The sequence below is a fragment of the Tauraco erythrolophus genome, chromosome 8 (genome assembly GCF_009769465.1).
Source record: "Tauraco erythrolophus isolate bTauEry1 chromosome 8, bTauEry1.pri, whole genome shotgun sequence".
Classification (NCBI taxonomy): Eukaryota; Metazoa; Chordata; class Aves; order Musophagiformes; family Musophagidae; genus Tauraco; species Tauraco erythrolophus.
The window spans coordinates 12,000,547-12,028,460 of record NC_141472.1 but is presented as its reverse complement, the minus strand read 5'-3'; the positions used below and the strand labels follow the sequence as shown (position 1 = coordinate 12,028,460).

The 27,914-nt window shown below is 38.9% G+C and overlaps 1 protein-coding gene across 1 annotated transcript; it reads right to left on the bottom strand.

Moving 5' to 3' along the window:
* Window positions 1-241: 241 nt before the first annotated feature.
* Window positions 242-27,914, bottom strand: SLC39A10 (solute carrier family 39 member 10). Its single transcript, XM_009990845.2, has 10 exons — window positions 27,843-27,914; window positions 20,963-22,033; window positions 19,692-19,893; window positions 13,991-14,160; window positions 12,813-13,031; window positions 11,309-11,429; window positions 9,584-9,952; window positions 7,736-7,816; window positions 5,722-5,912; window positions 242-400 (listed from the first exon to the last, which is right to left on the bottom strand). The coding sequence occupies exons 1-10, from the start codon at window positions 27,912-27,914 to the stop codon at window positions 242-244; spliced, it is 2,655 nt and encodes an 884-aa protein (XP_009989147.2).

Genomic DNA, 27,914 nt, shown 5'->3' with positions numbered 1-27,914 from the left:
TCTCATATTTAGTATTGCCTAACGGTCCATCACTCGCGTTTAGAAGATGCATTGGGTGATCTCATCTGGTTTGAATGAGAAAAAAAGCCAGAAGTTGATCCACACAAAAACGAATACGCGGTACTTGTGTAAGTAGTGCAAGCCCCTGCTTTTCCTCTGAGCACCGTGCGTACGGTGGAACAGCGCAGACTCAAAGCCATACAGTAACATTAGTGTAACCACAGTGATTACCAGAGTTAGGTCAAAACTGGATGTCAAGCACAATTTTATCTTCATAGAGCGCAATCACCAGCATGATGGCAAATCCAAGAAGCAGGCCTAGATTCTGAAGAATGAACTGCCCCACGGGACAATAACCATGCTCTTCATTATCTCCATCTCCATGAAGCATTTCTGGAAGCTAAAAGGAAAAACCATTTAGAAAGTTATTTCACATCTATGCCATTTATACACGGACAAGTTTACAAGATGATATTTTCAAGAACAAACACTTCAGGATTCAGTTATAAAAACAATACATTAAGACATAGCTAAAACTCTACCTAACCACTACATCTGATAAAACCACGGTGACATCACGTATTTACAAAACAAACTAAAAATTTCCTTTCCTTTGGACTTTTTTTTTTTTTTAAGCTTCTACTGGATCACACAGCTACTTGATCTTTAAGTTCCTCAAGATAAGGACCAGCCCAGCATTGTTCAAGTTCTGCTCTCTCAAGTTCTTTTAGTCAATTAAAATTAACTCAAGTTCAAATAAACATAATAAAAAACTTGAACTATTGCTACAGCAGTTACATTGCTATAAATATACCCTTTTTATGACTTTGCTGATTAACTTAGCCATTCAGTTGTTATGTTATATGCTCACACATATTCCCATACATTTCCCTCTTAAATATGGGAATAATAGGTACAAGTAATTCAAGAGAAATTCTGTGTGAAGCTATTAAAAATTCTGAAAGCTCTGCATATTCCTTATATTCCTCACCTATGCAGAAAAGTCAAACAGTACTGAAAAAAGCAACAAATAATAGTGGACCTGGAAGATGTAAAAATAAATCTTATGAAGTGTCTTACAAAGTCACCCCCATACAGAAGAGAAATAACTTAAACTGTTTTACAAAGAAATTAATTCAATAAAGCATGAGGTAAACAAAGGAATTCCTTCAAAACATACTTAGTACAGAAAAACATAATTCAGAACAACAAAATGGACACTGCAGGCAGTACATAGCACAAGTCTCTATTGCTCTTCATTAGACAGGCCAGAACAGCTGGTTACTCCAAGTACCTGAATACTGCACAACAGAAAATGGCAAATTATCAGAGCATCAAATCTGCTATAAAAACAAATTTATTACCTATCGGGTCTTGTATTACTGATCTTCAAAAAGATACATAAACCTGACAATTAGTTTGACCCACTGAGTATTTAAATACAAAAAAATATACTAGTGTGAAAAATGTTTGTCACCTATACAATAGACCAGGCAGCTTAACAGCAAGCACTACATCAAATTAAAAAATCCCAATAAGTCATTAAGAATAAATAATTACAGACTTGGCACTGAACATTGCTGTATAGCTCTCATGTTGGCAAGCACGATTTGTTGCAGTGTTACTTTCTTTTAATAAATTAGAGTTGTATTCACCACGTAATACAACACCTGATCAGAGAACTAGGCTCGAATTGCTGCTCACCTTCGTGGGTTTTTTTGAATGGAAGATCTGCACATAATTCAAGTTTTCTTATCACCTTCTACAGACATAATACTGCTGTTCCAAATCTAAAGATGCTCTTAAGAATAATCAAAGGATATTCTGGCATCTGTTTCAAAACCTAAAAGAACACAGTGCTTTGTCTCCATAACATCAAAGGTTTCTGGTCACGGACGTGAAAGGGAGTAGAAGTGGAAGTCTTAGCTATGGCTAGTGACAGCTGCCATATATCCTCAAAACTGTGGAACTGAAAAGCAAGTTATGATGGGTTGATGTGGGGGGGTTCTGGTGGCAGGAGAGGGGATTTGTTCCCTGTGACCTCCCTGGTTTTGGAACTGGGTCAGACCCGACTCTGGCCACCAAATCGGACTCCCATACCCCTCAGGGTTGAGCCAATCAGCACCTCTGCGAATTGCCCTATTTAAGTTGGGACAAAGGAATGGGAAAAGGTGCTTTGCCCGGGGATGAGGAGAGAAGGGAGGAGGGCACTGCCCCCACTCCCGGCTGGCACCACCTGCTGAAGGATGGGGAACTTGGGGAGAGCCCCGCTCCTGGGGTGCCTGCTGGGCCGAGTTAACCCAGAGAGGACTGAGATCTGAGAGAAACAGCCACACCGACACCAGGTCAGTGAAGATGGAACAGGACAAGGTGTGCCGGAGCTGAGTTTCCCCTGCAACCGGTGGTGAGATGGCAGGCGGCCCCCTGCAGCCAGGACAGACTTGGTGGAGCAGAGACCCACTCACAGCCCATGGAGAAGCCACATCAGAGAAGAGATGCCTGGGCCTGAGGACGGTTGTGAAGCATGGGATGCACGACAAGGCAGTGAGGCATCTAGAGTCCATGGGATGACCCACGCCGGAGTGAGTGGCAACAGCTCCCTAAGAATCCAAGACTGTGGTAAAGCCTGCACTGGAGCAATACAATAGGTAAGGAGTGCATCCTACGGGTAGGACTCACGCTGGAGAAGTCTGTGGATTTTCCTTGTGAGTAGGGGATCCACTGGAGCAAGGGAAAAGGGTGTAAGGACTCCTCCTCCTTTAAGAAAGGAGCGGCAGTAACAACATGGATGAATTGACCTGCACTCCCCCATTCCCTGTCCCCCTGCGCCGCTGGGGGAAGAGGTAGAGCCAGGAAGAAAAGGAAAGGGGGGGAGGTGTTGTTTTAAGATCTGGCTTTGTTTCTTTTTATCCTCTCAAGTAACTGGTTTTGTTTCTCTTTATCCTTTCAAGTACCTGTTAATAAATAGTTTTGCTTTATTCCCAAGCCAAGTCTGTTTTGCCCGGGACCATGGTTGGTGGGTGCTCCTTCTCTGTTCTTGTCTTGACCCTCAGTCCTTTTGTTACATTTTTCTCCTCTCCACTTCACTGGGGAAGGAGTGAGAGAGCAGCTGTGTGGCGTTTAGTTGCCGGATCAGTCTATAAACCACAACACAAGCAAAAGCACCAGATAACAAAAAAATAGGGTCTTTGAGAGGGAGGCAGATTATGGAAACACCAAGACAAAAATCTAGCGCAGTTTCAAGTATGTCTTGCAGAACCTTCCCTGCTCTTGTTAATCAGACTATTGGGCTTTGACTATTTGGTTGCTACTATGGTGACTGAGAAAAAGGACAAGGAATAAAAGAATGAAAATACTGCTTTCCTTTATACATGATGTCTTAAGTCGAAATAAGTACAGGATATAAGTATCAGCCACAGGACTTAGAAGCACGTGATATTTCAGTAATTATAGGCTACTGTAAAACATCTGAAGTTGCACGAAGGATCACACTCAACTACACAGACACTCTGTTTAGCAAGCCCTGGAAAGGACTTAATTATCTTCTGATAGATAAGAGCAACTTCATCACTAGAGTACATTTACAAATTAAAGTTCTCCATAACGAAGTGAAGTATCCCATGGTGCCATGGCCAGCGCTTGGCTTCCGTGAGTCCTACTCATTAAGGACCTAATGGCAAGCAAGACTGAATGAGATGAAGGTCACAGGAGCAGCCTCTGCCACTGTGTCCTGCCTTCACCTGTGCTCAAGCCCCCATTTGATGACTACTAATGAGACTAACATGGGATCTTGAGAACCACAGCTGAGTTTAAGAGAAAGTTCTCGAATGTGGAGGATGCCACCTACAAGCAAGCTGAAGTCTCACTGACTAAGTTTCTTAAGCACCAACGTGGCAGTAGTGCTGAACACAGAACTAACTGCAGAGGTGCATCTGCTAGAGGGCAGAATGGCTGAGACAGCTTCTGCCGATACCAGGAAATTCAGCAGAAACTGGAGCCTCGCGTTCAGTGGTCTTTACTACTGCTTCAGTGACACCACTGAGGCTGAGAAACCAGACTCAGTAGCCACGGCTAGGAACTGCCAACTATTGGCCACAGCAGCAAAGGGGACAGGGATCTTCATAACGTCAGCTGCTTTAGTTAGCGCCAGGGAAATCATACAACCAGCCACGCCAGAGCAGGCTTACAGACAGTGATCTGGCAAAGACACGATGCTGTTTCAGTGAGAGCTGCTGAAACCCAAACTCTGTGTCTGTGGCTTAAAGTAACTGACAGATGCCTGACTGCTTTGACAAGTCAGCCAGTGAGAGTCAAACATCACACATTTCACTCCTGCACCAGTTAACTTTTGAGGAAGCTGCTAAAAAAAATGTGTTTTGAAAACAGGACAGTCAGCACAAATATACGCAGGAGAACAGAACTAGCAGTGTAGGCTAACAGAGCTACTGGATATGGCAACAAAATCTCTGAAGAAGGCTGGAAAGTTGAAGAAAATGCATGGTTTAAAATACTTCAGAACAGTAAAATATTCCATTTTACCCTCAACCGAAACAGGCTGGTCCTCATTCCATGAACTCAACTTTCTATGGAGATGCTATGAGGTTAAACAAAATCTCTAGTGGAACATCACTCAAAGCCAGAATTCCAGTTACATTCAAGTATTTTTCTATATCGCATCAGGAGATCCAAGCAGCAATCTACTGACAATAGGTAGATGGCTACTTAGTCTATTTGAGGATAGATGTAACAGCTGTGAGGAAGCTTGCCTCTGCTTTAGCTGTCTGTACTAGGAAAGAGTAGTTTGTGAACAAAGCAATGGAAAGCCAAGGAGCCACTCCACAAAAAGATCTCTGAACCCTTGTGAATTAAAGCTTTAAGTAGGTTGGAGTTTCTAGTCTAATTGATTAATAATTTAATACGATACGAGATATGTCCTTAAAATCAAGGGAACTGTTGCATCTTTTTCTGTGTAAATTAAAGCAGAAAGAGCATTACAAAATACCCCTAAAATGAAAACTGATCTCCTCATCACTGGGCTTGGGACAGTCAAGAAGTGAGAAAATGAGCTTATTTAAATGCAGCTCTGAAGCTGCTTAGGAGAAATCAGGATTGAATACGAACTGGTACCATGTGCACAAGTGCATTACTGCCTGAAGGATCTGGATCTACAGTGTACACACACTGTAGATATCCTTGAAGCAGCAGCATTTTTCCACTAGATAATTTTTTAAAAAGCTAATCACCACAAGAGCTATGTAGTACCAGTTGTTCATGCTAAGGGTTCAGAGAAACTTTCCAGAATCAAATATATGAAGATTAAATTCTAGTGAAGAATGATTCTAAATACTGGACTGAACTCTAGCATCTAACACCCTATGCAGAAAACCAGACAATTATCCTATTTTTATTAGTGGGAAGTTAGTATTTTTATTAGTGGGAAGCGTGAGTGTCTTTCCCAGCCCCTCTGTAGTCTTCATATTTTAACAGGAGTCACTGGCAGACTTCGGTAGCAGAAACCCAAACAGGCAAGCAACTATAAAACTTCACTACATCTCTCAAAGTATCTGCAACATTCTAAAAAGTTGTAGAGCAGAAACAGCCATCTACTGTCTACAGATATTTCATATGTTGTAACAAAAGAAGTTCTGTCGTAGGTGCCATTTCAAGTCCTAGGTTTCATGCATGGAACGCAAACATGACACAGAATCGTAACAATCTTACCATGTCAACCAATGCCACATAGAGGAACATGCCTGCAGTGATTGCAAAGATCCACAACGTGATGTTATTAGCATACTGTCCCACCGCGGTGCCTATCAACATGCCTATGTAAGCCATCATTGCAGACAGGAGGTTGTACACAATCGCTTGCTTTACTGTCATACCTGCTTTAAGAAGCACAGCAAAGTCACCTAAAACAGAGACACAACACAGGGATTTAGTATCAGTGCTTCTCAGGAGAGCAGGCAGATGAATTAGCCCACATTTACTATCTCACCAATCCAAGGCACTGCCAAAGTAAAAATGCCACTACAGAGGCTCGAAGGAAGACTGGGCAACCAGGTATGACAGCTATAAGAACTGTATTTATGTGCAGCAGTCTCTTGATTAAAATATGATTTCAAGGTGCCTATTCATCATGCTGATGGCCTAAAAGGTAACAGTGATTAATGGTTCAGGGTAAACGGAGGAGTCTAGATCTGGCCCTCCCACAGAGAATACACCCCCCCCCCCCGCATGTAGACCTGGTTTTACTTCACAGAAGTTCTTCATGGCACATAGAAGCAGAGGCTTAGTTTTGATCAATACTTGTGAACAAGTCCTCTTAGCTATATACACCCCGTTCTGCGAATTCAAGAGGGTAACGAGGCATGAGTCCCCACAGAAGGTGACAATGAATTTGAGAAATACAGTACTAAGACAAGGAGGACTCACATTCAGAAGGACTTCACATCCATGCCGAATCAGTTTGCTGGTTTAAGACGTGCCAGGTTAACCTGGTCTATTTTGAATTCAGGACAGCTCTGCTAAAATTGCTGATATAGATGTTCTATAAAGATCTAAACTTTTGTTTTGTAATCAGCTCTGATACGTTTTACTCCCTTCAAACTGAACTCTTTGTGAGTATGCGGAGTGAAAGATGATATGCAGTCATGAGGGTAATTAATACAATATTCTCATGTCAGATATGCTAGAAATTAATTGCTCAATCGAGAATCAAAATAAAAACTATGTACGGGAGCTCCTCATTTCTTAAATAAGGCTAATTCAACCACGTTAACCCAGGAAGTTATAAGCACACCAATATACACCACAATCCTTCATATACTGTACTGCAGCAGTTTCACCGAACTAACGACTGTGCAGCACCATTGTCAATCCATGAATATCCGCTCTTATTTCCCACCTGTGCCCATTCCTTACCTTATACTTACTATCTGCCTATATAAATGCTTTCACTCATCATCTCTGTTTTTCAGGCACTTGTTTTACTTTACTTTTGATCAGTCACAGCTAGCAGCTCCTCAAGTAAACAAGCTGTGAGAACATACACAGTTTACTCTAGCACAACTTCAAGTTACTGGCAAAAAAGACAACTCCTCCTCTCTCTAGCTGCTCTTTTGTAAATCTTGAGGTGCACTAAAATTTCATGCCATGTGCCTCATGACTCACAGGAAAACAGGCTTCATCATGGTTAACTGACCTCAAGAAGAAATGCTTCAGTTAGGGGGGAAGAATCAATGGCAGTGGCAACAATGTCTACAGGCTTCACCCTAAAGAGTCATCCACACCTACTGGACTCAGCAACAATTGGTACAAAGCATCTTCTGAAGATCTCCACAAAGAATTTTACTTACTTAAACTTTTGTTTACTTATTTAACTTTACATAACTTCTTATAAGACAATGCCACACAGAGTAGTGTGAAACTCTCTCTATAAAATGCAGAGGCGTAACACCAAAACGTAAACTGTATCCTCCTAAGAACATTTTTTAAAACACGATCAAAAAGCTTCACAGAACTGCTGTAACGAGATACCTGCCAAAATAATCCTGTATTAATATTCTCATTGTGTACTTTGAAGCAATATTGCTCCATAACTCTCTGAAGTTCTGGTCACCCTTGCAGCATCTGCGTTGCATTACGCTTATCTGCATGAGTATCACAACAGCTTTCATATACCTGTTTTGTACAGATGAAGAGACGAACACATTGAGTTTATACAATTAGTTACCTAATTCATGGGGAAGCTCGTGACAAAATACTGCTATAGATGTACTAATTCCTCCTGTCAGTCCAGCACTAAAAGCTGCTCCTAGGAAAAAAAAAAAAAAAAAAATTCACAGTATACATTACTATTTTCAAGTCCAAAAATTTAATCCACACGCTTTCCAGAGATGACATCCTTCTGTTAGAGGGCACACTCTAATATTTTTTCATTATGCTTGTGCCCTGTCTGTATATAAACTGAAAATACTGGAAGTATCCTGGATGTGCATTACCACTGCACACTTTATTACTCAGTTTATCTGAAAGACACATCTGAGAGAGAAGCACACAACTGAACGTAACAGAGACATAAAGGCACTAAGCTACTAAATAGCACCACTTCTACATTTTTAGGAACTCTCAAGTACATCAGGACAGTTAAGAATGCACACGAGCAACAGTCTAGCTTGCTCCTTTCCAGGGCGGCAATCCAAACTAATATTTAACCCATAACCTATTTCCTTTCTGCTTATTTGTAGAGCACATATCAGCAACACTAAGAAGCCAGACCTGGAAAATAGTAAGGAGAAAAACATTGGCCTAATCCTCTTTCAGTAACTTTTGTGTAAGCTAATTTAATTCAGTCAGCTTTAAGCTCATACCTTAAATAATTCTGAGATGAGAAAACTGGTATTAAATTTCTGTACTGTAGCAGAGGAAGGCACAAGAGCCTGCAGTGAGCAGGCAAAACAGGCAAAATAAAGTAGAAAGAGAAGACACAATCTGAAGACAGAGAGGAAATTTAACTTTCCTCTGGATTGCTCATAACTCACTATACTAAGAAGATGAACATGCTTTTCTAAAATCTACATTTTACCAAAGAATCAGCTGTTTGGGCTTGACACAGGAATATTTAGAAATGGAGTTTCAGTACAGTGAAGTTCTCAACAGATGGCGTAGTGATCCTTTTTGGCCTTAGAAGCCACTGTCTAAATGCCTTACCTGTTTAATGTGAAAATGAAGCAAAAAGTTAATTTTTATGGAGCTTAGTTTCTTTACAAATTCTTTGGAGAAAATGAAGAAACTTTAGCAGATTCTGTTGTTAACTCCAGACCCTAATAAGTAGCTTATTCCCCATCCTTCAAAACGGGCATGTTCCCTGTGCTAGTAGTTCAGAACCCTGTGTACTCTCAGTACCTACCTTAGTAAAAATTAAAAGTATGCACTTGAGTACTCTCTCATTTTGACTTGTATGACATATATTCAAATTAACGTGTTTTACAGTTCAAATCACATTTAGAGGTTTATGTGAATCAGAGTGGATTGGTACTTCAATTTCTTCTACATAGAAATAAATCTATACTGACCATAAGCCAAAACAATACTTGGCGCAAACAAAAATTAAATTATCCTAAGTAGTACTTGAAAAAAAAAATATTATGTCGGTAACCTGACTCATAGCACATTTATTATTTACAAGTACTGTATAATTCTATGTATTAATAGAAGTACTATTATTATTATAAATAGCTATCATTACAAATAAGACTGAAAGGAACTTATTTATTATTCAAAGGCAAATACCAGGACCCAAACAACAAACATGCTTCATAATTCACGTGGAGATTTGTCTGCGCCTGTCTTTATTTGGCAGATTGCTACTGTCGCTACTATCAGTACAGTGATCTCGGTGGAAACAGTCAGACTATTATGACTGAGGGCCTTTTCATTTCGGCTCTGAAGGAGATTAACCAATGCCAGTAACCATGGGAGCTAACTGGGCCTTACCTGTGATCACTGATAAGTAAAATATTACCAAAGTTAACTAAAGGTAAGAAGAAACTGTTGAGAAATACTCAGTGCTTTTGCTTACCGATTGCTAAGCCATCACTAAAGTTGTGAATGCCATCTCCCATAATTACCATCCAAGCAATATTAGCTATCCCAGTATCTTTCAGGTCTTTTCCAGAATGACAGTGGCCATGGGAATGATGGGAATGTTTGTGATGCCAGTGGTGACTGTGTTTTCTAGCTATCATTTTATCTTCGCCATGGCTGTCATACTCTGAATCGTGAAGATCATGCTCTTGAGCAGCATGTGAGACATCATTGTGAGAATGGTGCATGTTGTTGTCCTCTTCTACAGACAAGAAGTTTTTGGGAGGGGATTCCAGCTGGCCATCTAAATCAGTTAGTTCCGTTTCATTGAGTCGATCTTCAGATAAAACTGAGTCGTCTGCTCCTGCATTGAAGCCAGTTGGGAGAGACACTGCGTTAGTTCTTGTTTGAAACATCACCAGCAACTACTGCCTCGAGCTAAGAATCCAACTGCTTTGAGAAAGCAAAAAAAGTATTTTAACACCTATCATGTTAGTAACTTTGTTGTCAACAATCAGTCAAAAATATGTATTTCTCATGGCCCATGAAGTTATTAACTCACAATAATCCAATAAAAATATTTCAGAGTCAAAAATCAGCAAACAGTAAGCAGAATTAAAAACCCATGCACAGAGTGCCTAAGCAGCAGACAGAGTTCTAGCTAAACAAGCTCTTAAGCATCATTTGGACACTGCTTAAAAGGAAATGGAATGGCCATTCAGGTTAGTGGTAGTGGCACTGCGGTTAAAAAATTCAAATTCAGCAGAGGCTTCCAGTGCCTGTAGTACAAATGATTTACTGACCAGCAGAACAGTGTTATAACATGGAGAACATGCTGGTTTTATTAGAAGCAAAATTCCTCTGATCGCCCATTAAAACAAAATGAGGACATTTCAAATGTATGTACCACCATCCTCACAGCTGAAAGTCTTTCTGTGTTCTGTATCACTGTCCCAGATCCCATTTTAAGTTGTTTGAGTGGAGAAGGCTACAGTCCTAACCTTCCCTTCTACAAACCATTCAAATTAACAAAATTGCATTTGTATAAATATAGCTATGGATTCTTCTCCAACAAATTAATTCAGCAGTCACGCAGGCAACGGAAAGGGAATTTTATGAAGCAAAGCCTTTTCCCTTCCCTCATCCCTTCCAGAAGGGCGATATGGCATTCCTTCTGGGCACACACTGCATGAGCATTCAGTCTGTCATGAACAAACAGGATGTGAAAGTTGTTTTGGACACCTGAGGAGTATTCAGGATACTTGTTTGTATTTATGAAAAAAAATTAATTTTGTTTATCCTTCTCAGCCAAACTGTAATTGGTCAGAGACAGGAACCTTAACAGCATAACAGATATCCCCTTTCAGATTGTGTGTGTTCATTTTTGATCTGGTTTTTGCCAGGGCTGAGCTAGTCAGGCACAGCTTAACCAGAACACATCCCCAAAACAAACAAATAAAAAACTCCCCAAATAACCACAGCCACCCAAAACCTGACTGCTTCAGAAGTCTGAGAACCATTTGTATGGCATATTAGGAAGCATTAAGAGTGCTCTCAGATCTAAGGAAAACAAAATAAAATAAGATTTAATAGGGAAAGCCTATTAAGTCTTATTAACAATGATTTGCATAATAGCAGCAAAACTGTACAAGAGGTTACATGCTACATGGCATGACTTTGAATCTCATAATCAGAAAAAATTCTGAAAATAAACGCCTACCTGCAAGCGGTTTGAGTTGAAGCCAGTCAGCATCTGGTCTATTATTTAATTTGTGATCGGAAAGTTTCCTTCCAATTGGTGATTCTTCAGTCTGTTTCTTCTTGCACCATTTCTGTTTACTCTGCAACAGGGAACAGATAACAAACATCTGGTTTGTAAAAGGACATTGATGGAAATAACAGAAATGTGGTGAGAAAACCCCTTCAAAATAGACTAAGTTACTCTCTCTTAACATGCTTAACTTAAGTATGTTACTACAAATACTAATCTTTGTAAGGCTCAGCAATGCTATCTATCCCAGTGGAAATTCTTAGCTACCTGCCACAGAATCTCGCTCACTCAGACACAGGAAGACAGTATTTCACTGCAGTAACAGAGTACATTATGACAGGGATTGCTTTAACAGCCCAGAAACACGTGCAGAGTTGTTATATTTGCTTATCTTGTTCAAGAAAGCAAGCATGCAGCAAGAAGAGCTCCTCTATTTTCTTTAACTTAAATTTTTATACTCCTGTAACTTCCTTGTATTTTCCTTTAGAGAAAAGCTTGTTACTTTCCTATCAGTAGCCCGTACAACAGAGATCATAGATTTGCCAAAGCAGCCTAGGGATTAACTGTTTAATTAATCTCAAAGCACATATGCCCAATGTGACAGCTTTTATCTCTTTATCAGATGATCTCAGAAATGCCTCCTCCAACACAGAAAATCTTTTGCTGCCTGTCCAGCTGAGGCAGAAAGCCTGATGTGAAACAGAGAACTACTAAGTCTTTCTGCAGTCATTTTGGGAGCAGCAGTTACGGTTTCACCAAAATAATTTTCTCCTCAAAGTCGAACGATGGAGACAAAAGTTAAAAGTGTATTTATAGTAACTGGTGAAAGAATATGGCTCTTTGGTGGCTTGAATTTCTACCCACTGTAACACTCCCCCTCAGGTACTTGCTCTCCTTTTATACCACCATCATGAATACAGTACGCTCACAGCCCTAAAAATGTAACCGTTTTCAGGGAAATAAGTTAAAATTTGTTGGCAATTTATAGAAAGCAGGAGGTCTGCAAATTTTGGCTTTTTCTCATGTGGAAAAGTTGAATACCTCTGTTACACTGGCATCATGAGCTAACATAATACAGTTAAATTTCTTGTCAATTGCCTGGCTCTATTACCAGTTCCTTCCTTACACACTGCCTTTCATATTTTTGCAAGAAGATCACAGCACTTTAGAGAAAGAGCTGAATCTCTTTTATTTAGATCTACCTCCAAATATATCTGGCCAAAAAGCTGCAACCTCCCCCGTCAGACTTCTACTTACTCTTCCCAAATTACCTTGTTAAGAAAAGCAACCTCTTTTAGAAAAGGGTCTCCTCACATAAAATCAAACCCAATGCAGATTAGCAGCACTTGTTCAAGTTCACAGAATAAGGAATCATCACACAGACACTTCCTCACCACTCAGAAGGTAAGTTCAGGTAACACACTTTAGAACATCATGCAATTTTAGCGCGTACCTTTTGTTTATTGTAATGTTTGTACATTCTTATACAGTGCTCGATGATGAACAAAACATAAATGCCTCCAAGTGCCACGAGACCTTTCAGCACTGGATCATGTTCTTCTAGAAAGCCTTCTGTCCGTACTCCATGTCCGTGGGCATGTCGATGAGAACGCTTGTGTTCATGAACATGACCTTGGCCATGGTGGTGACTGTGGTTGTGGCCTCCATGTGACTGTCAGGAGAGAAAATAACAACACAGCATGACCTGGTGCAATCACGAGACTGAAATGGCTCCAAGCTCAGATGACAAAATATGTAACCTGACCAGAAAAACTAGCATATAAAGACATTAAAATTTGGGTTGTGGGTTGTTGTCTTTTTTTTTTTTTTTTCACACAAACACATCAAAATTTCTCATTAGACTATTCATTACCCTAATCAATAAAAAAAAAATATTCCTCTGGGAAATTTTTAGGGAGAGAGGGGGAGAAAATCTAGCTTCAGCTTTTTTCTGTCACAATGCTAAAGGTAATGAGACTAACACCTAGAGATGTCACAAGGAATTACCATTCCTACTCTCCCATTAGCAACCAAACCTCAGGATTTTTTTTAACTATTACAGTCAATTACAGCCTTTATTCTGATCTGAAATATAAACTGTCAAAAAAAAAAAAAACGTGACTAACAATTTGTAATAAAGTTTACACAAAGCAAGCATGTAAACATTAGTCTTGTTGTTGAAAGAATTAAGGTAACAAAATTTTAGAAAACATTTCCACTTCCAAGAATTAGAGTATAAGTCAGAAGTTACTTTCTCCCCAAAAGCCAGTAACCAGGAAGGTTAATCCCCCTGAAATACTTTAGGTGGTACTGATACACAAGTGTCAGTAGACAAGAGACAGTAATACTGCTAAATTTAAAAATACTAGTTGGTCTCATTTGGTGTTTTAAAATACTGTGACAGAAGTTAAACTATGAATAAACAACTACTTTTTAAAAAAAAAAAACACACATGTTTCCTTCCTTTTTGTTAACAGAAAGTCTCAAACACTGTTTCAGGATGTCCCTCAGAGTCAAGTCAATCTACATCTGCATCAGTGAACATGTATTTCTTGATACTTGTCAAACAATTCTTTGAAAATTCTATATACAGTTACAATTAAGAATAAAAGGTAAGGAAACAGTACTTACATGTGGCAACAGATGGAGCAGTGCATCTCCACTCATTGTTCCTACAGCCAGAGCTACCAAGAAAGTTAGAAGAAATTTGAAGCACCATTGGTTAATGATGGGAATCAAGATCACACCTAGCAAGGAAAGCAGGCTAATGACGGTGATAGAGATGATACCACAAAACCAGGCTGTGGGGAGAAACGAATACAGAAAGGTTATCAGAACAATACTTGTAAAACTTTTCACGACTGATTAATGACTTTTCTTAGGAAGGTGATTTTCCTTTAACCTAAGTTGTGTGATTGTTCATTCAAAGGTGCTGAAAAACACGAAGGCCGTACTGAAGTCCACAGCAAAAAATACCCAGGCTTATTCACAGTACACAACAATACAGTGAAAAACATAAGACCATCGGCTAAAAAGAGCCCAGCAATTCTTCCTGAGTGCAAGTTCCAGGCTTAGCTCTGTAGCCCTTATCGAACCACAAAAAGCAAAAGATTTCATATGTTGGAACAAAAACATCTCCACTAAACTTACTAGGTCTCTGTGAGCACTAATTTGTATTTAACATTTGTTTTTAACATGATTCCGATGCCAAATTTAACTGGAATCAATGCTTCTCCTCCTTTGTTAGGAGTAATGTGTTCAGTTAGGCACCATTCTCTTCACCTGGTGCTTTGCAATGTATGTTTTTATTTATGAGAAATAAGTAAGACTCAGCCTGTGACAGCAGAACTTTAAAATCAAATGCTACAATAAGAACTTGAAGAGATGAAAGCAACTTGCTACCAAGAAAAAGCAGTACATATTTTTTCTGAGAACCTCTATCGTTGTCATTAGCAGAAAAAGCGATAATGAGATACGGTACACTCAACATAACCCTGTTAATTCGGGAAGGTGTGCAAATTTCTACATGAGATGGAAAAGGAGGAATTACACAAGAAACAGATCTATACCCAAAGAAGCATGGCTCTTGCAGTCAGCATGTCGCCCTAATAAAATATTTTTTCTTCTACTTTTTCAAGTCATCAGTAAGGCTAAGAATTAAAAACTGCTGGGTGTTTTTTCCTCTCTCTCTGCTTCTCTATCACTTCTCTTGTTTCTTCCCATCACAGAAACTTCAAAGAACAGTAAGTAAAACCTGTTTAATTCCAACAATACAGTTCAAAAGCTTCACAGGCCCAAAGACAGGAATAGTTGGTGCTCCTATTTTATAAACATTAACTCTCTGGGCTGAGATCTCTTGTTAACATGATTTCCTCAACTGGAACTTCTTTTTTCATTTATTTATTTATTTATTTAAAGTTTTGGCCTGAATGCTTCCAGTTTTTCCAGTTGTTTTTTTTTTTCCTAGCTTCATTCTTAATCAAGAATGTCTACACAGTTTGCCAACTTTAATGAAAGTTAACAACTTCTGGTTTAAATTCATTAGCATCTCCAAGCTTCGGTGCATGATCTCACTTTCCTTACATCTATGAAAGTCCACTCATTTTTGATCAAGTCAGAGAAAACATAATGGGAAACTGGGGAATGGGAGGGAGAGGAGAGGAGGAGTGAATGTGTTGTAGCTGCTCAATGAATTTTATAATTTAGCAGTTAAATGTCCCAAGAATTCTATCCGTACCAAAAATGCTATAGGTCAGATTTGACAAGACTTTGCGACTACAATTGTGGCTGCTGCAGGCCTGGTCTGGTTCAACACCAAAACTTACAACATCTGCTGTTTTAAATTTTATTTTGGGATATTCATTCTTACGAGGTCTGTAGCTGTCATTCCACAACAGCGCAGAAAAGGCAACAGCCTAGTTCAAATGCAAAGGGTACAAGGGCACATCCAACAGGAGAAAATGGTTGGAAAAAGCTTTAGAAAGTCTGCAGCGTACACTGGAATGCATGTAGATACTCAGAGGAAAACAGAGAGCTGGTGAAATGGCAAACACTGCCATCAGATGAGGAACATAAAAACAGAGGTTGGAAAATGGGAATACAAAAGTAGGTCTAGAGTGGAAGCAGGACCCTGCCGACCAAAATACTGCCACTACACGGCCTTGGTTCATCCCCAGAGCACTTCAGTCATGTACGCTGGATTAACAGGCTCTGCTGAAAGAAACAGCCTACATGGACTGGTAATTCAATACTGAATCACACATGCATGCACAAGTACCCCAAATAAAAATTACACAGCCATTTGGCAGGACACTGGATCTCCAACACGGACACAGACATTATGATGTTAAGTGCCAGGTTAAATGACCAACAGCCTTACATGGAGAAAAACGGAAAGGAGATTATGCAAACTGGTTTAAGTTTCATATATCGTAGCACAGATTGGCAAATGCATCTCTGAAGGGCTCACATGCTCATAGGAATGATACAGTATCTAAACATGGCTCTGTGATTAAGATGAGGCACATGAGAATTAGTATACGGAATCTCTGCATCTCAGGTCTTGGTCGTCATGTTCTGTCTCTGTTTAAACTCTTAAAAAATGATATGGAACCAAAATTTTCAGCAAAAGGTTGCTGTCAAGTCAAAGATAAAAAGTGTATTACATACAAAAGCTGTGCAAGACCCCACAGTTACATATATGTACAAACACTCTTCATACAAAAAGGACTACTAAGGAAAACTTACAACAAAATTCCGACACAAAATTTATTGAAGAATTTGAACTGTAATGTTCAAACACTAAAACATTATGGAGGTGGAACTACTATGCAATATTATGAACACTGCAAGAGCTCTAAGTTATAAGAGATCTCGGTGTGTGACACTCCTAGCAGTACTGTGCAAAGCTTGGCCAGTGAGGTGAAGTTATTACGCACTGGCTTCTAAAACACTTCGGTGGAAACAAACAAGAGGGAGGTGACTGAGCAGTTTCTTCAGCAGGGGACTTCTGTTCAAACAGCAGCCAGCAAACACAGACAGCTGCTCGCACTGGATTTGGGCAGCTATTTGTAGATTAAAACAGACTAAAAAAGGTAGTAAGGTGGACTCCGAGGAAGGCTGGGATCGGTTAGCTATCTGCAAGCCTTAACAGGAAAGCAAGCCAACAGAACGGTTCCGATGAAGCAAAGCCTTCCTGGGTTGAGGGAATGGTAAGCTCCAGGGAACACTGGCATCTGCACAGGCAGGTTTACAAGATATATCTGATCCGAAATTGTTTTCGCTAACTGATCTCCATCTTTAAAAAGTTGCTCACTGTTTACTTGTGCCACTTCTAGGAGCTTGATTCACAGCAGGGTGTATCTTCCCTTTTAAGTTGTTCAAGAGCCCTCAACAGTAATAACGCTGCCTCTTCCAGTGAGTACACTGTGAAAGCTCAGTTGTACATATAAGCCCTTGAAAATCCTTGCTTAGAAGATGTTACAGAACTATTTGTAAATTACAGGAAGAAGATCCAACATGGCTTCATAAGTTTTTGGCCATCAGTGAATTAAATCACTTGGCTTTAGAAAACTGCGCTATCAGAACTAATAGAAACCTTACAGGCTAGTATCAGTGAACAGAAGCAGCACTGATCTATTAAGTTTTTTCTGAAAGTGTTAATTAAAGCTAGTGTTTAAAAACATCTGCATCCTCCTAACTTTGGCAAATATTTCTATCCAAAAATGTTTACATTAGCTTGAGTAAGATACATTTCCATTTTAGTAGAACCCTACAACCTGCAGGTTAAGTTACTCTATGACTGACATTTGTCCTCCCACAATCCCCATATCCCAGTTAAGATTTGTTACTTTGTGATTCAATTCCTTACACTTAAGAAGCAAAAAAAAAAAATTATTACATCAACTGAAGTCTCACTGTAGTTAATACAACAGTATACAGGAAACAGTTATGAAGAATGATTTATCATTATCTAATCAAGTTGACCTGGTTTAGAGGTTACTGTTTGTTTTCAGAGCCACATCAATAAGTTAAAAACCAATTTTTTACAACTAACTGGCAAACCTGTTGTTTATACTCAAGATACCAGATGCCATAAAACATGTTAAATGTTCACAATAAGCTTTGCTAATTTTGAAAATTAAGTCTCTTAAAATGTTAAAGGTCTTCAAGCTGATTTATTCATCAACTCCCTTAGTCATTACAGAGAATGCATTCTTTTAAAAGGAAGCACTCATTTGTAGAAACTTTGTAATTAAACTAGTTCAAAGCCTGTGCAACATGACAGTTTTGTACATGGTATCAACATTTTAATTGGCAGAAAATGCTTACAGCCACTCTACAAATCGTCTTACTACAAGGAGACTACTCCACAAAACAATGTGCTGCCATATGAAACACACAGTATATTCAGTTCACAGCAACCCTGGAACAGTTAACGCAATAGTAGTTTTGTCACTATAGGAGATTTCTGTATAACAAGTTAATTACTTTAATGACTCCAGCATTGTTAAGAAAGATTACCAGCAATACATTCTTTCCAACAGTTATTAACACCTATCAGAATATAGTTATTTCAAGCTTTATTTCTAACGATGCTAATAAGCACTTATGTACTAATCAATATTCACAATTACCACTATTTTTATTTTCAAAATGTGGATGTTGTACCCAAGATGTTTTAGATTTTTCATGTTTCACCACAGCTAAACATCTGTCAACAGTTCCATTATAATCTATGAAAGACAGCATTATCTATCAAATTTTAAAAGCTTGCTCAGTTATGAAATCACAACAATGGATTCTGCCCTTAAAGTAACTGCTTTAACAATAGTAAAAATATTTTTAGCTTAGAACTATGGTAAGAAGAAAAAAAAAAAAACCTCTACTGATTTTTACTCAAGGCACACACACAAAAAAAATTAAAACTGCCAACAGAGGATTTTGACTGAATACTTCTCATATGCTTAAGAGAAGTAGTATAGAATAAGTGACATTGGAAGTCAGAAAAGGGAACTGTTGTCAGAAATGGCAATTTAAATGCTCTTGTATCTTGCTCAAGTCTTTGTATTTCTTAAGGTCAGAAAAAATTCTGGATGTCAATTCTACAAATTTGCATCACTGCTGGAATATGAAAATGGTAACACCTGAAATCGTATCTCCCAGTGAACGAACTGTGATGAAGGTGCTGTTCTCTATTCCTGAATGAATATATTCAGGTCAAATTTATACAGAAAATTTGTGCCAAAGTAACACTGCAACTTTCCAACTTTGAGATAAACATCTGGACCACCTCAGTCACACTAAGAGAATAAGACACAACATACTTTAAATGATGGAAATAATCCAAACTGTGGGTGGACTTGCTCATCCCCAGAGGTCCTTCTGTCTCCAAATGTTCTGTACCTTGCCTGTGTTGCTATTACAAAAAAGTGCCAACGTCTAAAGATATGTGGGAAGAATCCAGGCCAAAATGCCTGGGCCATAGGTCTAATGATAGGAGGTTAGGACTCAATGATAGAAGTCCAAAAAAAGCAAAAAATAAGCAAACATAAAATAAAAAGTGAAAATAATGCAAAAGGATAAAAAGGTACAAGAAAGGTAGGTATGCCTCCCTGAGACATGGTTACTTAGGAGACGCCATCATACCACCAAACAAGATGCTGTGTCTCCTGACTTGAAGGAGTGTGCCGTCTCATTTCTTCTGATAAATGTTAAATTTCAACCAGTCCTCTACTCTGCAGTCAATGCTAAGTTGTATGACATTTCAAACTTTGACATTAGTATTTACAATGCAAAATAATTTTGAAGGCTTTAGATGTCACGCACCTACCTGATGCACCTGTTTTATCTTTATTCTCAATTGATGCATTTTTACTTTTCATAAAATCTTCGAGCTCATCATAATGTACAATACAAAGCCTTCTCTCAATCTGGTATAGCAAAGCAGGACACATGTATATAAACAATTCGGGAGATATTGGAGAGCTGGTTTCCAGACCATAGTACCGTAGCAGCTGGGTAACATTTAAGCACTGCAAGCAAATTGTACAAACAAATTAAATAGGAAAGCAACTATTTCATTAAAAACTACAGTTAGGGAAAATTTGGCATATGATTTGAGAACACCAACAGAAAGTAGAAACTCTGGCCCACAACATTCCGCCAGCGCTAAAACATGCCTAAGCAGATCTAAGTGGTTTATGAAGGGAAAGAAACAGTAAAAACATCTGCACTACACAACCCGGTCTCCAAACACCGATATAATTACCGATAAATTCAACGAAAATGAGTTTCCCTATTCTTTGCCATTACACAGTACAAGCAATGAAGAAAGAGCAAAAGGAAAGGAATGGAAGAACATAAATCCAAAATAGGCTTTCTAACCCTTCTCCTTACCTACCAACCTTCTCTGTTTGGAGTTTCACTTTTTAAACCAGTTTAAAACCGCAGACGTGGCATTCACTCCACCTTTTCCTATCCTGACTTCTAGTTTAAATCCGCGACACCGAAATGTCCTGCTTCTGCAGTTAATTGTAAGGGGGAGGGGAAAGTATACGTCTGGTCCTGGCAGAAATAATGGATGTTGAAGGGAGAGATGGAAGAGCTTACACCGCGCACAGTGCTACAGAAGTTACATCTACATTGCTTCACAATCTCTTAGGACAAAGAAATTAGAAGCATGTTGAAAAGATGCAGGTGTTTCTTTTAGGAAAGAGTCTCTGTGCAGTTTCCAAAAACGTTAATGATCTTAGATTCAGAAAGAAGTCCAAAAAAGGTGTGTGTGGGAAGTATTCATGAATACTGGGAAAGGCAAAAACTCGACCTGTAAGGAGGGTATCTTAGAAAGCCTTAAGTATCTCCTTTATACAGATAAATAGGCAAGAAGATAAATCTCTGTGAAAAGACGGGCAATGGGCAGACATAAATGAAAACCCATGAAGTAAACTCAAAACTGTGGCAGTGACCTGGAGTGTTTTCACTCTGCTACCTGCGTTACACAAAGGGCACAAAAGTGCCTCTGCGTTTTTGTGGGTGTGCACCTCCAATTATTACGTTACAACAGCAAAAGTGAACTTAACTGGTTCTCCGTTTCATACTCACCTCTTCACGATCACGTTCATCTTCATTATGATCCTTATGACTATGCATGGAAAAAACAGCACGTTTTCTTACACTAATCTGCTTATGAGGTGTCTCTCGCTTGCTGGTATGGTGGTGTCCATCCTCGTTACCTAAACTGGAATCTTGATGTCCATGACTAGTAGAACGATCACTACTGTGTTCATGATGGTGTACATGCAAGTGAGATGCATCATGTACATGATCATGTTTATGAACACGGTTGTGCCCATACTGATCACCTGGATCATGATCGGGGGCATAATCCCGTGTAGCATCTCCTGAAGTCTCACTGATCTTCTTTTGCTTCTTCTTCTGTTTCCGTTGTTTTCTTTCTGGCTGATCCTGAGTTGTGTTTGTCTCTGTTGAAGGTTCATGATTCTGTTCTCCATGTTCACTATGACTAACTGAGTCATTATGAGAATGATGTGTACCATTATGGTCATGATGACGCAGACGAGTGTGGTGATGATGGTGATGGCGACTCTGGTCATGAATGTGTTTACCATCATCTTTTACTGATGGCACTGCTGTGTCTCTCTCGGGGATACATTTATGATTTCTTTTTGCAGCCATACCGATCACGGTTTGGTTCTCCGAATCCGAGTGGCTATGAGGATGGTTACGAGAGTGAGAATGCTTTCCTTCCTGTACTTCTAAAGCATATAAGTGAGAAACGTGATCATGGCCAATATCATCATGATTTATCATCACTACTTTTACCTCTCCCAACCCAAGGCTTATTAACAGTTTTTCCAGGCCCAAAAAAGATAATCTTCCGTTTTCACCATAACGATCAAAAATCTTTTCAATGTAGTATTTTTGCTCATTTTCAGCTTCCAACGTTGAAAATTTACTCGCCATAGATTCTGTTCCTCCATTCTGGAAGTAGGACGCATCTGAGATCTGATAGTCATTATGGTGGTGTACACGTTTCTCTTTAGGACCATGGTCGTGTCCATCTTCATGGCAATGATTGCACTGATGAAAGATAAATGTCAGCAAACAAATGATGCAAAATTTTGTGTGCATGTGTACCTTCATCTCTGTTTCCTACAAGAAACACAAGGGGAAGCGCTTAGGTGTAAAAGCAATCTCAACATTTGTACTACACGAGTATCAGTCTGGTACTTATTTGTACCAGCTAAAGGACTCCCAAATCTTTTTAGATATTGGTGTTAACAGAATAACAATTGCAGTACTTTTACAGCAGAAAATATATTAATGTACTTTTCTTATCCAACGTCAGATAAGCTCTGTGTATTTTAGAGATGCAGTCTTACATACAACTTACAGGAGGCAGCTACAAGAAAAAGATCAGCACTTACAGTCAGTCATAACAGAACATTTTTTGTGTATATTTTCAGAGGCATTTATGCTTATGATAACCTGTAATATTAAAAATCTTGTTAAAACATGTTACAAAAGAATAAAAATTAATTAAAACCAATAACACTGTTTCTATTTTCTTATTTATGGGCAAGACAGGCAGATAATAGAGTTGAAAACCCACACAACATTTTTTCTCTTATGTGCTGCTAAAGCACCTCCACTAAACACACACCCCACACAATCACCCATTTTGATTGGTAATTAGTGATTTAAAAATAAGTTGTCATTAAGCAACTTCAATGTATTGCTTAAATGGATGTCATTTGTATTTCTGGGACTTCTTACTTACATGAGTTTACTGATTTCAAAGATCTATGTGGATGTTAATTTGAAAATAAGGTTCTATGAAAAACCTCCATCTATGCAACTCAAAAAACAGTTAATGCTGACAGACTTGCTCAAAGTAGTCAGTACCGATTTTCAGAAATTACATCATCCAGACAATGTGATTTTCAATTTAGTATTAAATGTAAGAAACTTACTATTCAACATCAAGTAATGAAGAAGACACTGCGGAAGTCTATCTTGTGTTCAGAGTTGAAAACAATTCACTATTTTACAAAACATGACAGCTTTATTTTGTTTATATCTGCTAGCAAAAATATATATAAAACTGGAATAATTATTATAAAATACACTTTTAAGACAAAAAATTGAAGTTTATGTTAAAATGTTATCAAACTAGAAAGCTAAAGAGAAGCCAAGAACTGTACTTTATAAATTCTATTTTCTAAAGACTTATTTTGGGTAGAGAATAACCTCTAAAATACATGTTTAAAAAAAAAAAATTGCTATTTAAACACTGCCAGGGTTTTCTAGCAATGCCTAATTTGTTCTGTTTGGTACCAAGCCAAATAAAATACGTAACACTTAACAACAGTTCTGCCAGATACACGTAGTAATCAAGGCCAGCTGTCAGCAAAGGAGCCGACAACAAAAAGAACGGAGCACGGAGCTTCCCAATCAATCCCAACAGTTGAAGGACTGCTTTGAGCAGTTTAACAGAGCTACTAAAAAAGACAAAGGAAACAAGTACAGAAGTAGGGCTTTTACACATAACTAGTTAAATTTAGAGTATGACTGAGAAAGAAGTAAGAGCTGAGGGAAAAGGTAAGGACAGAGCTCCATCCACCCTGCTTTCCCGATGTTCGGATGCTACCAAAACCCTGCGGCAAATGCAAGGATGTGAAGCAACAGGAAAACGGGTCAAGTATGCCTTCATCCCTTTGGACACTGAAAGCAGTTTCAGCGCCCTGTGCACGCCCTGGCTAGAGCTGCCACTGGCCCTGCGCTCACAAAGAGGCAAGTGACCGGCTCCGCACATCCTAAAAGGCGACGGACTTTCAGACAAGAACTGGTAAATTTAGTTGTCCTTCAGCTGCCAGCTGAAACGTGCTTCGTGAAATCGGTCAGGAAAGTGCTCTGCAGCAAACCACAAACATTTAAAGTCCATTTTAATTTCCTAAAGTATTAGCTGGATGTTTTGTGCTTAAGTGCTTGCAACCACATTATTGCACACACACACAAAAATCTCTAGGAAGCTCCTATACTTGTAACAGGTTGACAGACAAAAGGAATCAGAGGAAAAAAATGAAAGGACTACTTTTTAATGACTTTACATAGCAAATAAATGAGTTAAGACGACTGGGGAGAAAGTTTTTCCTATTAACCTCTACAAATACAAAAGATGAAAATTCACTTTTCACTGGAGCATGAAATGCTTGCAAGATTAAAAAAAAGCAGAACTCTGTTTTGCAATACCCACCCAGTCACAGATGTAAAATGAGAAGAATCTCTGTCAAACAGAGGCATCTGCATCAAAACTGACCGAAGGGACACCAAACAAGTCAACGAGTAATTGCTGCATACTACCGCTTTATTTTTCTAAAACAACTGTTCAGTCATCAGTCTGGAATGACCACAGTTTGTCTCCAGTTCAATCACCTACATTCCAGTTACTGATTTAAGGGCTGTACAAATATTTTCAAGTAATTTAGTGTGAGTTCAACCCCAAAATTTACTGAGATATTATTTTCATATAGTTTTTTTCACTCTCAGACTCTATTTAAGGCATCCTTAATGTTCTTATAAATACATCACTGGGATTAGTATAGGAACATTAAAAGCATCTCAAAGCACCTTCCAGAAGCTTTTTCCATTCTGCTTTGAGGAAACAGGTAAGTACAGAGTTGCTACTGATGAGTAGAGAGAAACAGGTTGCAAATCTTTATCCAAGAGTCACTGGACTGAGCCAACCCTCAGATTGTACGATTGTCTGGAAACTCATTCCGTAACCTTTAAACAAAGAACATATGCTCTTTCTCACACAGGCTGAGAACCTGGGCTCTGTGTCTTACATCATCCCAGGAAGCAGACACAGTCTGGCAGTAAGTAAAGGATCAGGAGTATGGCTGGTGGGTGACCGGTCAACAGAGCTCCACATTTCTATAGGAATATGCTGATTTTCATCAACTGAGGATTTACAGTGTTGAATGTTACTTAATGCGAAGAACAGGTTCACGTCTGGAATAAGCAGTCAAGGTACACGCAAGACAGATGAAAGCCCTGGGAGAAAGATGCACTTACATCGCTCACCCAGAAAAGAGCAGCAGGAGGTAAGTGCATGCAGTGTACTGTAATGCTCTAGCAAATTCTTCAGTAACCTTCTAACTTCAGTTTCTCGGCACTGAAAACAGCATCTCAATTTTAAGCAAAATTCAGTTACTCAAAGGATACTACTTTTGTAGGTAAGACTCCATTTCTCTCCCTTTGCCACATAATGGTAACATAACCAGAACGAGCAAAGCCAAATTATTCTCCTTTAAACATGCACAATCCAGACTAGAATCTACCAGGAAATTCATGACTAAAGCATGATCATAATCCTTTTCACAATCTCATGATCTTTTTCATGTGACTGTCTCATACAATACCACTAATACATTACTTTGAAACGTCAGTCATGCATCCCTAATTGTGGTGTTTAGCTTTGAATGGTACCTTTTCTCCATGTCCTGATGGTTAAAATAGTTTGTAACCTATGATCATGCTTCACTGCTGAAACACAGGAGCTGCACGTTATCAGACCAATTTCAAAATCCATTACATGTCTCACTGTTTTCAGTTCAAATAGTAGTAACTCTAGCACGGTATTTTTAATCTTCTAGTGTATAACCTTCTGTATCTTCTAGTGTAATTCTTGTTACAGAAAAAAGATGCTTACAAAGCAAACCTACGCATCGCAAAAAGTCTCAAACAGAACAGCTACTGAGAGTTGATTATTTATTTGGTTCTTTTTAAGCAAGCTTCATTATTCTCTAAGTAATTACAAATAGCTGTCATCTGTAACCTGTCAGGCAGTATTTGTATGTGTAAAATACCAGAAAGCTGAAGTCCAAGTTCTATACGTTTCAGTGGCACGGAATTGTATATAGCTGATCTCAGAACATCTAACAACATCAAGTCTCTCGAACCCCTTCGAAACAATATGGAAGGGCAGCCTGAGGGCAAGGCTACACCAAAGCTGAAAAAGATTCTGCCTGTTATTGCTGTCAGGCTTTGCCTTATTTTATTCACTCACTTGATTCCCTGCTGCCTCCCCTCCTTCCCTTCGTAGCTCAGTGACGGTTGGGCACCCGAAAGGGGGAGATACGAGGGAAAACATCTTCTAGCTACGTGCTGGGTAAGAAACCACAACGCCCGTAGGCCAGAGCTGGAAATAACAGCACATTTCGTTGAACTGCAAAGAACAACCAGACGAGTCTTTCAGGATGCACTCAGGCAGTGGGACAACCTCACCCTCAGTCAAGCTGCAAAGTTGGAAAAAACGTGTAAATTTACAGTGGATGAGGTGAATAGTTCTGCCACACCAACTGACGATTCAAAGAGTGCACACAAATGCATCCCCTCCCCTCCTCACTCATCAGTGCCAGCAAATCGCTCCTACCAAGCACAGTACTGATCCCATCTCCATTTACAGGTTTTTAAATCAGAGGCTTGAGGTCAAAGTACCTGAGCAGTGCATCAGAAGAGAGTTCTCTTTTCTGTATGGAAAACTCACAATATCTCTATGCTAAACCCCTGCCTGCCTACGGTGTTTCAGCTCTTCATCTAAATGCACCTCTGATGAAAGTCGGGATTTTTTTACAGCCTTTTTCGTGCAATTTCCTTGGACTCCTGAAACTTCTCCACAGTGTCTACTATTTCAACTGTTCTTCTTTTATAGCACTTTATTTCTGAAAAGACGTCATTTAAAGCCTGGAATATGAACACGTTTTGGGGGGGCATTTTTGTTTAGTTATCACCAACTGCTTCACTGAAACTAGAAAACTGGTTCGATAGTCAGGCTTTCCGTAAAACAGCACACTTGGATTCAAATAACGTAGTAATGCAAAATTCAAACTCAATGAAAAGTCACATCAATCATTTTAGTGTTTGCAACCCACATATTAAAGCATTTTTGTTAGCATACAACACTGACTGGAATATTTGAAGTGCCCAACTTTCTTTCCCCCACTGGTTTTCCTGTCCGCCCCCAACAATTTTAATAACCTGAAATATGTGTAACTTAAACGCACCAGGTTTCTCCCCTTCCTATGCTCCTTCCAAAGTTAGTTTCTCTCCCTTTTTGTTCAACTTTCTTTCCTTGCTTTCTCTGAAGAACGTTTTTTTTTTTCTAGCTGCAGAAGAGATTTTTTAAAAATAACTTTGACTCCTCTAAGCAGTGACCCAGCCTGAACGCCACAATGACTAAGCTGCCTTAGCAAAACTTCATGGGCAACCAGAAGTTTCACACCAAACAAAAATACCACACACGTGCTTCAGAGAAAGACAAAAAGTATTAAAGACAAAGCAGTATTCTTACCAAACTGAGATATTCTCTCTCTTCAGCACTGAAAAGTTAAGCACTTATGTCATTCATTTCTATTAAGAACTACTCAGTAATAGCTCTATGAGAAATGGCTTTTTTTAAAAAAAAGAGAGAAATATTTCTTGAAATGAAGTTACTGACTACATAAACACAATTTTTCTTACAATTCCTGAAAATTAAAATTCTTTCTTATATTGCAGGTATTTACTCCAAAGTACATGCAGGAGAGGTGCCTGCAACTCCCCCACTTCCACTCCAGCGCTTGCACAACATTTCAGACCAATATTCAGTTCAAAAAAAGGCTGGAATCTGAAAATCCAAATTAACCTACTCCTTATTTCCTAAATTTCAAGTTTTTAACAAATGCCACAATATAAAGTCCTATTAATCTAGCACGCATTTTTAAGATAAATGATTTTAAAAAGATTATTGTGAAACTAATATATTGCTGTTGCGGAAAGACATTTTAACATGCATTTAATTAAATAATAATCTCGTTTTATCAGTCTTAAACTGACATTAGCTTCTGGATATACAAACAGGAAAACATGCTACAGATCTAAAAAGATACAATTAACAATTCCTAACTTGAGTTCTCACCCATCTCCTGTATTTTCTTCCCTCTTCAATTTCAGTGAAACAGGTCTCTGGATTTAAGTAAAACTCATTCAT

Bases quoted from the DNA above. Each gene is read 5' to 3' on its own strand.
- SLC39A10 (XM_009990845.2), bottom strand. From the start codon at position 27,914: ATGAATGAGTTTTACTTAAATCCAGAGACCTGTTTCACTGAAATTGAA. The intron at 9,953-11,308 runs GTAGGCGTTTAT...GCTTCAATGCAG, and splicing joins TCAACTCAAACCGCTTGCAG to GAGCAGACGACTCAGTTTTA. The intron at 7,817-9,583 runs GTAAGCAAAAGC...TTTTTTTCCTAG, and splicing joins TAGTGATGGCTTAGCAATCG to GAGCAGCTTTTAGTGCTGGA.